The 13,062-nt window shown below is 38.7% G+C and overlaps 1 protein-coding gene across 2 annotated transcripts in view; it reads left to right on the top strand.

Moving 5' to 3' along the window:
- The window catches only part of DOCK2 (dedicator of cytokinesis 2), a 161,370-nt gene that overhangs the window by 141,621 nt on the left and 6,687 nt on the right, over positions 1–13,062 (top strand). For both annotated transcript variants that reach the window (XR_005258503.1, XM_038149792.1), the window contains exons 41-49: positions 588–729; positions 2,382–2,463; positions 4,687–4,771; positions 6,290–6,376; positions 6,692–6,868; positions 7,386–7,469; positions 8,560–8,697; positions 10,132–10,259; positions 11,841–12,021. Coding sequence is in view for 1 of the 2 variants with exons in the window: in XM_038149792.1 (XP_038005720.1) it covers positions 588–729; positions 2,382–2,463; positions 4,687–4,771; positions 6,290–6,376; positions 6,692–6,868; positions 7,386–7,469; positions 8,560–8,697; positions 10,132–10,259; positions 11,841–12,021 (1,104 nt within the window). In the remaining variant the exon portion in view is untranslated. The remainder of the gene's footprint in view (positions 1–587; positions 730–2,381; positions 2,464–4,686; positions 4,772–6,289; positions 6,377–6,691; positions 6,869–7,385; positions 7,470–8,559; positions 8,698–10,131; positions 10,260–11,840; positions 12,022–13,062) is intronic.

Below are 13,062 nucleotides of genomic sequence, written 5' to 3'. Positions count from 1 at the left end.
TTTTCTTTACTTTTCCCTGTTTTTGACTACCATGAGAGAAATCCAGGCTCCAAAGGGTCTGGTTTTTCAAAGAAACCTGATGAACTTGGGAAGTGGTGCACAACTAGATCGTTTTTTGAAAGGTCATTGTTTTAACTGCAGTAGTGCATGATTTCAGAGCATAAAAACAACCTAAATATTTGAAACTATTTAGTAGTTTCTTACTACTGAAAGCCTCTCTTACCTACAACAATTAATAGGGAGGCTTTCTTCACACTTGGAAAGCAATGAGAGGCCCTGCTACCCAAGTTTAAAGGCCAAAGCTGCCTTGAAAACTTTGGGAAAACAGTAAAATGAGAGGCTGGTGTTGAACCACTGTTATTGTTTCTGAATAATAAAACTCTGAGTCCAGAGTCTCTGGAGAGTCAGTGCTGCTCTCCAGCCCCTGGTCAGAAGGGTGTTTGGCTTTAGAGCTGGTTAACACCCAGCAAGCAGAAGCCCCCATTCCAGCACCTGGCCACTGCTGTGCCTTTGTGTCAATAACCGCGGAACTGCGGCTCCTGCCGCAGCCCCACCCTGCCCAGGCAGTCACTCCTCATTCCCTGCAGAACAAAGTCTTCATCTACCGCGGCAAGGAGTACGAGAGGAGGGAGGACTTCCAGGCCCAGCTGATGAGCCAGTTCCCCAGCGCTGAGAAGATGAACACCACTGCAGCACCCGGAGAGGACGTCAGGAACTCTCCTGGTCAACGTATCCTTGGACACGGGGGAGATTGAGAGGGAAGGAGGGCTGGAAACCTTGTTGTTATCATGACTTTATCTGTGTGAAACAATGATTTCCTGAAGAGGTTGAAAGATTTCCCACACGGCAGCTCAGTTTGCAGTTTTGCCTACACGTCCTCCACGTCTTTTCTGGTTTGTTCCTAAGAGAGCTCCTGTTTTTCTGGCAGTTCTAAGGAGTCTGTCTCTTTCATTCGTCATAGGAACATTTAGGCTGGAAAAAACCTTTAAGGTTGAGTCCAACCATAAACCTTGTTCACCCATGTTCCCAAGTGCTACATGTGCATGTCTTTTAAACCCCTCCAGGGATGGTGACTCAACCCCTTCCCTGGGCAGCCTGTGCTAGGGCTTGACAGCCCTTCAGGGAAGAAAATTCATTGTGGCTCATACATGGTTTGGTTTTATTTTCTTCAAATGGCAAAACCAGTGTCACACACTTAAAGAGACCCAGTTTAAAGCAGCAAATGTTCTGTTGCCTCACATTCATAGCTGTTGTGTCTTGATGTTTAATTCATGTCTTCTTTGAGCACTGCTCTGAGTGGCACCACACTTCAGTATCACCTCCATTTCTTGGCAACATAAACATGTCCCAAGTCCCTCAGAGATTTTCTTAGGAAAATTAATTTACAAACCTTGTTAACCAACTTCTAGAATGGCCTCAATTTTTCTTGGTTAGAATAATTCTGATTATCTTTTTCTGCTGATTTGAGTCATTACTGACTGAGCAGATATGACATCACCTCATTGTATCAGACATTTGTTTTTGCATGCTGATTTTCCTTTATTAATTTTCAAGGTAATGTTGTAGCACTTCACATTCTCTCTTGAGTCTATTCTGATGGAACTTTCTGGAGGAAAAAAGGGAATACTTTCTTTTCACACTGTTGGGACTGAAGTGGGAGTATTACAGGCTTGTCTAAAATAGTACATTAAGCTTGAAAGCCAGGCTCTCCCAGGTCTGTCTTGTCTCTTAACTAATTAATTTTTTTTTTTTTTTTGAGAACACATGTTTCAGTCCTTAAGGTAGAATTTTCTCATCTACTTGCAAGGAGCAGGAGATAGGCACCACTTCTGCACTAATGCAAAAGGATCTAACCAGAGGCCATGAGTTTCAAACATACTGAAATATGTAAGGATGTGATATATTTACTTACAAATACAGTATTCAGATTTTAAAAACAGCACGTCTGTAGAGAAAGGAAATCTCAAGTAAAAGGGCTATTTAGTTACAGATTTCAAAATGAAATGGTAACCATCATGACATTATGCATGCCTAAAGCTACACAGAGAAACTGTTAACATCAGATGTGGTTAATGTTATTTTTGTAAGTTGCCTGAGCTTAAAAATTTAATGAATGAGTCAGTGTGATAAATTCAGCTGCAGATATTCAAGCTCAGGAAATAATAAAAATATGCAGTTTAGAATTAATATGTATTCACTGGTTACTACTGGCAGATTTTTCCTTTTTTGGCCAAGGAAACTCCAGAAATGAAACCTTGAACACTTCAGATTTTTCATCAGAAAATGTCTTTTTTATTATTACTATTTTTTTTATTTCTCCTGCAGCCTACAGTATTTCATACTAACAGTTAATAACATGCCCTTAACTTTCACACTTTCAGATATCCAATGTTTTACAGTGCAGCCAGTCCTGGAGGAGCAGCCTAGATTCAAAAATAAGGCAGTGCCTGATCAAATCATAAAGTAAGTGAATTTCTGTGGTAGACAGCATAATGAAAATCAGTCCATATTCCTAAATTGACAACCATTACTTTGTGAATTCAGCCAATGAATCCTGGAGTTTTTGTTGTTTTAACTTACTGACTTATGTATTCATGGAATCAGAGAACAGCTTGTGAGGGAAGGGACCTTCACAGGCCACCCAGTCCAACCCCCAGGGACACTGCTCAGAGCTCCATCCAACCTGTCCTGGATATTCCCCAGGAGCTCCATGGAAGAGTTTGTATCCTTGTACCACTGAAGAAATAACTCATGGATGCAGGGCAGGGAGGTGGAATCTGTGCTTTGGGTGGAACTTACTGAGATTTCAACACAGCTTCTCAGACAGGTGGTGAGGAGAGGGCTCTTGGAGGTGACTGGCAGTGAGAGTGATTGAATGAAGGCTCTTGAATGAAATCACCTTGTTATATCTTGTCTGGTCCAGTGCAGAATACACAGTGGCAAAATGGTTTCTGCTGGTGCAATGGAGTGTGGGTTTTGTAAAGGAATAAAGGAAATGAATTGACCAAAGTGTTTTGAGAACAGACTGGCCAAGAGCTGCTTCCAAACCAGTTGTGCCCTTGGTCTGCAGCCCTCTGTATGGAATCTTTACTGAAGTAACAACTGACTCGGAGTGGAAAAATAGGAATCACCTCCCCACATACACCAAAGTAAATAAAGCAGATCCAAGCACAGGTCTGGTGTGACAGGATTTTAAAATAAACAAAGACAGACCAAAAACCAACCCAACCCAAAAAGCCACCAAAAAATTTGTAGCTCTAATTTCAACTTCAAATAATTTCAACTAATTTCAACTACTGATTCATTTTAAAATCAGTAACTGAAAGGCACGTTATAAATGTGGTCCTATTGGACCAGATTTCAGTGTAGAGCCAGCCACACTTCAAACTGCTCCAGTTTACGTAGCAAAGTGTTCCTTGTAAAGTACAATCTCTGCTCATAGGGGAGATTTTGTAATGGTTTGTCTCAGCTGCAGAATTCAACCAAAGTGCTGATTACATCTGGGCTCAAAGATTTATTTTTATGAGCTTACTTTATTGGGCATTTAATTGTTCATTACATTAGGTGTTGACAATGCATTTATTCTATCAAAGAGCTTCAATATATTCCTTTCAGATGGAACTGCATAAAGGGATCTGACTCAGTGTGGCAGTATTTTCCAGTTCCATTTCTTTTCTGATGAAGAAAATCTTAGCAGTTTGGATCAGAAATCATAGTTTCCTATGAACTAGCACACCATGGTTTGCTTAACTCAGATGTTTGGGGCTGCTCTATTTGTTTTTTGGGCTTTCAAAACACGGTTCAGTTTTACTGGAAGAGATTTCTGAGATTTTTTTTTTCCTGCAAAATTAGCTTTTACTTAACAAGGGTTTAAATTTAATTCATCTTTAAAAGAAATACTAAAAACCCAAAGCAGAGATTTCTCTCTGGACAGCAAGAGATATATAGTTATATATACTTAGCAAAACTCTGCAGTGCCAGTGCTAAAAGCCAAGTGGTTGCAAGTTCAGTGGAAAGATGCACTCATAATGATGGGGAATGAACATTAGAATAGAACAGAATTTAACATGAATAACATGAATTTAACATGAATTTGAAAAGGATTCTTTACATTGCTGTACCCCTCTACAAGCCCTTATATACATTCTATCATCTAGCTCATGAAATTTTTATTAATGGCTTCAGTTTAATTTGTTTCGTGTTGTTCAGCATTGAGAGCAGGATTGTTGGACAAGATTAAATTGCTTTTTCATGTGGCATGTTCCACTCCAGGCGAAAATATCTGCTCTGCTCAGTCAGTTCTTTTAAATGAAAGAGACTCCTTTCATAAACCAGGATAAAGTGGCAAGCAGGGCATGTGCCACAGCAAGATAGGAGAGGAAAAATTTCTTCTAGTCCTCCTGTAGATTTGAACATTAATCTGGAAGTTCTGGAATTTTTATACCTGGGAAATACACCCAGTAACAAGTTGAAGCTTAATACTTATAAAACACTGTGTGTTCACTCTGATTTATAGATAAAGTAGTTGCCTTCTGAGTTTCCAGTAAAGTCCTTTTTTTTTGCTGAGCAGTAAATTTACTTTTAATTAAAAACTCAACTACTCAAAATGAAATATTTCTCCGTGATAAAAAGATCCATTAATTTCTGGTTTCTGTATTTTACAATAATAATTTTAAAATCTTTAAGCTTTTATAAGTCAAACAACGTGCAGAGGTTCCACTATTCAAGACCAGTCAGAAGAGGATCTGTTGACCCTGAAAATGAATTTGCTGTAAGTAAATTAACGTCAAGGTGATGGATGTAGTTCTGGTAACTGTGACTGAATTTTGATCCTAGCTCCTTTCTTAGGCTCAGATTATTCATTATAGACACCTTAACTTTAGGATCTGGTTCAAAAAAACCAAATGCAAGACTTCTCTGTTTCAGCACTGCCCCTGTGTACTTAATTATACATCACTGTTCCAGTTGCAGGTAAACATTATGCACTTAAACATGTTCAACATGTTTGTGTTCAGCAGAAACATTTTCTGGTACAGATTTTCATTAGGAAGCAAGGTGACATGTAAAAAAATATCAAATGCCTTGCTGCTTGTAGTTTGCAACACTTGCATCAGCTGCCAGGCTGGCCATGAGGTGAGTGCTGTCTGCTTTCATGGGTCCTGTGAAATCTCCCCTCGTGAGAGAACTGCCCGTGTCATTTTTACTCCCCTGCCTAATGGTGGAATGCTGAGGAATGGCCTTCACTCTTCAAATATTCTAAGAAATCTACAGCACCATAAATTACTTTTCAATGTTAAGCATAAAAATGTGGTGTCTGTATTTTTATTTTACAGTATCTGGTATTTTATGGTTTGTTTTGAAAAGCACCCCATGCAAGCCTTATGGCTAGAGCTGTACTCTTGGCATACTGCTGGGAAAAGCCATTTCTTTCCAAAATGTACAATTTCTGTTATGTGTGTGCTGATTAGCGGAGTCAACACTTTCATGGAAGAGCTTCCTACCTGCTGTTAAATCAACACTTCAGACACAAACTCTACTCTGACATCCCAGAATGTGCTGTCAATACCCAGGATGCACCTTGGCTTCCTTTGCAAACTGGAGTGTTTTGGGCCCATTTATGAAAATAACTTGAAATGGTTTTACCAGAACTAAATTGTTTTCATTGCCAAGGACAATAGCTAGGATGCATGTTTCCTTCAAAGAGGAGGAAACTGGGACAGCTGGAGTGCCTTCATCTCATCTATTATGGTATTTCTCAATGAGCTGATTCTGAAATAAGGAGCAGCAGGGTAAATGAAACAGTGGCTATTACAAACTATTCTAAAATACCAACGGCCAGTCTTGTTCAGAAAAGAAAAATGAGAGGAACAAAAAAAAAAGGTCAGAATTCTGGCAAGTTGTTATAGGGCTATTACTGCTTTTAATTGCAGAAATACCTTTTGAATGTGGAGGGAGGAAATATAATCTGGGTAGAGACGAGAGCAGGTCGTTTAATGACAGCCATTCCAACTGTAATGGCAAAAAATAGGGACCCAGACTTAAAGATTCAAAGGTAATTTTCTTTTTCCCCTTCTTTGTGCAGGCTTTGTGCCTGAAGATTAACTAATCCTAAATCAGGAAAACTATTTGTTCAATCACTGTGCTAGATTCAGTTTGCAGTGTCTTTTTATTCAAAAAAATATGTGTATGTCCTCCATCTACCTCCATTTCACTTTGACATCTCAGAAGGCAGAAAAAATGGAAGTTTCAATCCTGAACTATCATTTTCTCCTGCCATGTCTTTTAATAGTCTATGTGGATCGAGAGGACCTCCTTTGTCACAGCCTACAAACTTCCAGGAATCCTGCGCTGGTTTGAGGTGGTCTCCATTTCACACGTGAGTACTGATGTGCTCAGGGCCCATCCAACTTGCAGCTCTTGAGCCCTCATGTGCAAACCAGTCTGCAAAATTATCAACAAGGCTACAGTTACTTCTTTTTATACATTCAAAACAGTTATTATTTACATTTAATCTTTCTACTGCTCGATACAGGATCAATATATCTTATGCCTGATTTATAGTTCCAGAATTGAACAAGTCTGTGTGGGTTTGCTGAATTGCAAAACTGTTGTTCATGTGCATGAGTTTTATAAAAACAAAACGACCTGTTTATATCTTTATGAACCTTAGAAGTCTTTTGTTTCTTTGCAGTGCACAATTAGTCCTTTAGAGAATGCTATTGAGACTATGTCCACAACAAATGAAAAGATTTTGATGATGATTAACCAGTACCAGAGTGATGAGAACCTCCCTATTAATCCACTTTCCATGCTTCTGAATGGAATTGTTGATCCAGCTGTCATGGGTGGCTTTGCTAAATATGAGAAGGTAGGAGCTTTGGAGTCACTGCAAAGAACATTTTCAGGTGCATCATTTCACAATCCTCCCACATCCTTGTTAAGTGGCAGTGCAGTGGGGATGGGGAATAGGAAAACCATCATTCCATCAGTTAAAGGGTCCTCATATCCTCCTTTCCTGGTCACCTCTGTCTTTGAAGTCAAGCTAGAATAAGGGAGCTTATCAGTTGATGTAAAGCATGATACTCCAAATCTGTGCCTTTTTAGTTTGTAAACTTAACACAAGAAACAATAATTTGGTTTCATAGTAAGGGTCTCAAAGTCAGAAGTGCTGGATAAAGACCAAACACATCTTTTTAAAAAGTGCACCTCAGTTCCCAACCGATAGAGAGAGAAATTATCACCAGCAGCATCTGGCTGAGGACCATGCATGTGCCTCTCCTCTTTGATGACCAATATTATGATCACCAGCTGGGCTCTGTGGATTAATGCTTGATTTCTTTACCTGTCAAAATGATGGACTGTATTTATTTATTTTTTTTTCTAAGGCTTTCTTTACAGAAGAATACATCAGACACCATCCAGAGGATACAGAGAAGCTGAACAGACTCAAAGATCTGATTGCCTGGCAGGTAATTTCTCACTGACAGCCACCACTGAAGCTTCACCAGGGGTTCTTTACTCCATTCCTGTCTAGCAGAAGAACACAGCATTGAGCTGATTGTGTCATTTCCACTTTTTTTAACCCCTGAAACGTATTTTGTAGAACACATCATCTGGAATGGATTATCAGAAGCCACATATAGCAGGGTACAGTTATGGTTAAAAGGGATGGGATTGATTCCATGATTCTGCCTCTCTTTCATAGATGAGAAACAGCAAATACTGTTCATTCTTCTCCCAGCCTTGAAATGAATCTTCCAAATAGTTTCAGTGGAATAGTTTGTACTATTTTCTCAGTGTTTTTGAAGTTTCTTCCTGTTTCATTTTGATTCATCCCAGTTTGGTTATTATTTGAGTTGTACCTTTACAGTTTCTCCTGTGTCATTGCTCACCACAGCTCTGTGTGTGGTTGTGTTCTGGCCATCAGAATCACTCTGTGAATTCAGTGGGGTTGACTGACCACAATGTCACCTGGCATTAGGAAATAAGGGGGAATTTTGACCTATCCCTGCAAATCCCTCTAAAGAGGACAAACAGATCTGTCAGTAACAGATGGGCTTTAATACCACAATTTTAAAAGTTATATGGGAATTGCATTTCCATAAAATATGATCAACATGATGAGTGGGTAATTGTTCACAGTATTTACTGGGTCAGAACACAAAAAGGAAGCATGGAATCTAAGTGGATTTTACAAAAAATCCCAGATATTAATGCAAAAGAGTTAAAAACTGAAGCAAAGCAGATAGAAAAGGTTAGTGGCAGAAGAGGAGCTAAAAGTATTTTGCACAAATCTCGTAACAGTAAAATATATAGAAGAGAGAAAACAGCCCCTGTGAGGCAATCAACATTTTTCAGAAATTTACTGGGAAAACCCATTTTCCATGAGCCTTTTCCATCTTGTACCTGCTGCTCCAAGCTGAGATCAATGGGCAAATCCACCTGCCAGTCACAGGAAGAGTTATGCAGTTGATTTCCCAGGTAATTTAAACACAGCCAGAGAGGGCGTTGGACACAAATGAAAAGTCTCACCTTTTTTCTTCTTTTGTTCCTCCTAAGATACCTTTCCTTGGGGCTGGAATTAAAATTCATGAAAGAAGAGTTTCTGATAATCTTCGTCCTTTCCATGACCGGATGGAGGAATGTTTCATGCACTTAAAAGTTAAAGTGGAAAAACAATATGGAACCAGAGAATTGGTATTCCTCTCATTTTATCCTCTACCCAATTTCTCTTTATTTAACACACATCTTCTTCTAAACAAAAACATGCTATTTTTTTTTGCTTGTGGGTTTTCTTGTGATATAAAAATAGTAGGATCTGAGTTGTGTCAACCAGGAGCTGATTCAATTCTCTGACACATCCAATATTCCTCATTCTGGGAGATTTTTAGTATATTTTATTACAACTTAAATTTGCAAGTCTTTTTAGCCTTATTGAGGAGGTAAAAGCAAGTTCTTATGTTTGTTCTCTTTGTAATTTTTATTAGTGGTTTAAGGCTTTGATCTGCAATTGATGTCTCCCTGTGCCAGCCACTTCCAGCTGTGTTGTGAAGTAAAACCTGTCATGTGTATAATACTATAAATATTAGTTGAGAACAAACTGAAATATCTGGCAATTGAAGGATAACTTCTGAACACAAACTCCCCAGACAATTCTTGAATAAAATATTCTATCTGAGTTGTGCAGGCTAGCAAGAATGACATCGCCTGGTTTTTGTGATTAAATGCCAGTTGCTTTGGAAATTGTTTTATATTTTTGCTTTCAGCATTGGTGATTTTATAATAGGATTCATTTCTTCTGTTATATGGGGAGTAGCGAGTTTCTAACTTAAATTTTGGATATGTGGTGTATTGTACACCTGTATGATGAAAATTCTATATATCTATCTGAATATGGTTTTTATTCTGCAATAGTAGAGGCTGTAATTGCAATAATTTACTTGAAATTGTGTAATACTGTAACTATTAATTATATATTATATAATAATATTATTAATATATGTATAATATAATATGTAATGTATACTGTATTATATAATATATAATCTATCCTACTCTATAATGCAATAATATATCATATATCGTATATTATAATGCAATAATATTCTAATATATATTTACAAATATTCTAATATATATTTACATCTAATATATTCTCATGTAATGATATTGTTATAATAATACATTATTATATAATTATCATTATATGATCATGTATTATTATTATTATATTATTGCAATAATAATTGCAATAACAGAGGCAGTAATCCAAAATCAGAAATCTTGCCTCTTGCTTGAAACCTCCAACGTTCTTAGGGACCAGCACTTAAAAACCCAACCTCTTTTAAATTTTGCAGAGAATGTACTTTGTGAATTGAGTTTGGGAGGGTTTGGGCGGGTTTGGGTTAAAAACCCAACCTATTTAAAATTTTGCAGAGAATGTACTTTGTGAATTGAGTTTGGGAGGTTTGAAGAGTAAGAACTCATCCAGACCCAGGATAAATCACAGTAATTAATGGGAGCAGACAATGCCGGGCGTTAAACACCTGCACAGCGTTGAAGGCCTGTGTGAGGAGGATGAATTAAGAGCCAGGGAGTTTGACAGGCTGTGTTTCTCTTTCCACGCTGTAGCCAGAGTTTGATGACAAGAGGCTGGGGCGGCCGCGGTCGGTGCTGAAGTCCTACCGTCAGTTATCCTTCATCTCCATGCGCTCCATCAGCTCAGACTGCAGCACGCCCAGAAAACCTGCTTCAGAAAGGTTGGTTAGAAATACAGTTGGTTATAAATGCATTTCTTTTTCAGTCCTGTTTTTTAACTAGTTTTATGAGATGAAACAAAAAGATTTTATAAAAGGAATGAAGGCCATCAGCAGACTTTTCAGACTGTACCATAGTCTGAAAAATAACAATGGTTATTTTTAACTGTAGCTATCACTTCTTCCGTGCTGAAAACTACAGTGTTTCAATCTTAATTGACAAAATGTGTCCAACTCTCAGTGAAAAAAGTGGAATTTCAGAAAAAAAGTATTTTAAAAATTAAATTACTTCTCAAAAAATTTACCAAGATCTGGGGGTTTTTACAAGTTTCTTTTTAAACAGCTTTTAACTTAATTAGCATCTTTTTGTTTGTAAAATGTGAATTGGAAAGGAACAACCTTTACAAACTTGAAAAGGAGGTAGGAGATTTTAGTAAAGTCTGTAGTAATGTAAAATGCTTTGCCTAATGTGTTTTGACTGCAACACTGGAAAACAAAGAGACTTTTAAGTTTGAGGAAACAATTATAGGTATAGCTTTTTCATCCACAAATTGTTTAGTTCACTTTATAAATTATCTTTCAGGCACACACAACTTCCTCCCAATCAAGGTTCATATAAAGCTGACCTTGTTGAGCAGTGTTTGATTACTTTTTAAACATCAGATCTCCCTTTCTGAGTAGTTCACTTTGAAAAAGTCCAGTGGTGTATGACCCTAGTGTGGAAGGGTTGGTTTTTAAGAAACCCCTCGTTTTTATTTGAGATTCCTGAGGCTGCTCCTGCTGCCCTCCAGAAGGGTAGAGCAGACCAACATCATTTGTGTGCTGCAGTACACCAGGACACCTCTGACAGAGCCAGACAAGGCATCCCGCACCTGGTTGTAGTTCTTAGGATGCTGATTTGTTTCCAGGAAGCACAGGTCAGCAGAGTGACCACACTTCTTGATTTATCAATTTTTATGTTGTAACATAAGTTCAGTCCCATGCTCCAAAGGTTGAGAAGAGAGTAAAGCCAGCACCAATTTCATGGGCTTTTTTTTTTTCTTTTTTTAATCAGAAGTAGCCCAATCTTTAAACTGTAAAAATTAAAGAGAGAAGGTGGAAAGGGAGTTAATCTCTGGGTGTCTGCATTCTTGTCCAATATGGTGAAATAAATAGGAGTCTGAATTTAAACAGCAATAGTGTGTTCCACTTTGGTCCTTGTACAACCAGAACAGCCTGCCTTGCTTTCAGCCACCACCACCACCACACATCAGCTTGCCATGTGAGCTCTGCTCTGTTCAGTTCAGGAGTTCTTAAGCTGATGCACAAATCTGTAAACAGGGATTTGAGCTCATTTCAATATTTTACGTTCTTCACTACATTTTAAGATGGTGTCACGCTGCCTGAAGGCATCTTATTTGTATCTCCAGTTGCCAGCTGCTGAAGCACATCAGATACTTTTTGCCAGCAGTTTGCAAGGCTGCCTAGAAAGTAGCAGGAAAGAATGACCTGCATTTATATTTCATGGGGGAATGACATCAGAATACCAGCAGCTTTTAAAATATCACTAAGGAACTTGTACTTTTCTTTCTTTTGCTCCTGCAGCTTTGATCTGGAAGCAGTGCTACCAAAGCAAGGAAAGGCAGAATCAGAGGAGACTGCTCCTCAAAATAATCCTCATCCTGAAGTCAAGATGAGAAGGTCCAAAAAAAGAACAAAAAGAAGCAGTGTGGTGTTTGCTGATGAGAAGACAGCAGCTGATATTTCTATCGCTGACATGAAATGTGTATGTTACTGATTTAGTGTTATTATAATCCATGAAAAAGAGGACCTTACCTCTTTCCTTAGAAAAAGGAAAATATATCCCAGAGAACTCCAGCTGTCATAAAGGAAAGGATGCAGGATGCAGAGATGATCTGCCCTGCCGTGAATGAAACATGCAAGACACCGTGGAGAAAACAAATCACTGAGAAAATCAGATCATCCCTCCTGGCTTCTGGTGACAGATACCAGAGCTCTGAGGCTCTGGCAGATTCTGGAGCCTGGTTAGCTGAAAAAGGAGCGCTGTGTGTGGAGGGTTAAGCTGCTTTCCTGTCGAGAGGCAATTGACTGTGCTGACATTTCACGGCAGCTCCTCGCAGTCAGGGCTATTTCAGAAGTGATGAGCCCTGCACGTTTTGTACCTTGTTATGGAACATGCAGCTGTTAGGAAACTGCAAGATTGCAAACAGCGCTCCTCAAATGGTGCCAGACTGAAGTTTGGAAGCACTGGCATCTCTCGCTCCATAGATCATCCCGGGGCTTTTATTGCCCTGCTGGATCATTCCAGTGACTTATGTCACTTACACTGGGCCTTTTTTATACACGCAGTTTAATCCTCAGGAGAATTTGATTTTAGTGTATGTCCTCTAGATACACAAGCCCCATCTAAATTAAAAAGCCAGGCAGTAACAGATTGTTGAAATACACGGAGGGAGCATAAATAATTTGATCAAAAATATTGGAAGGAATCATCAAAGGTAAAATGAATGGAGTAGAAAGCCAAGGCTGTTTGGGGAAGCACAGAGAAACTCATGGGTGATTATGACTGTCTCACACTGCATGTCCTTGTGCAAAAGAGAGATAAAGCACAGTCACGCCTTGAGAAGCTCTGATACACAAAACCAAGTAACACCTTTGGCTTTTGATGAAATTAGATAACACATACACCAAACTGTGGGGATCCCACTGTGTATTGAGTTAGAGGATTTTCTTCTGCTTCAAAAAAGCAGTGATAAAGATTTGCAGCAGCCAAGCTGGGCATGTTAATGCAGTAGGAATTAAAATG

Source organism: Motacilla alba, chromosome 13, assembly GCF_015832195.1.
Source record: "Motacilla alba alba isolate MOTALB_02 chromosome 13, Motacilla_alba_V1.0_pri, whole genome shotgun sequence".
NCBI lineage: Eukaryota > Metazoa > Chordata > Aves > Passeriformes > Motacillidae > Motacilla > Motacilla alba.
Note: the sequence above shows the minus strand (reverse complement) of the source record. Positions and strands in the feature narration are given on the sequence as shown.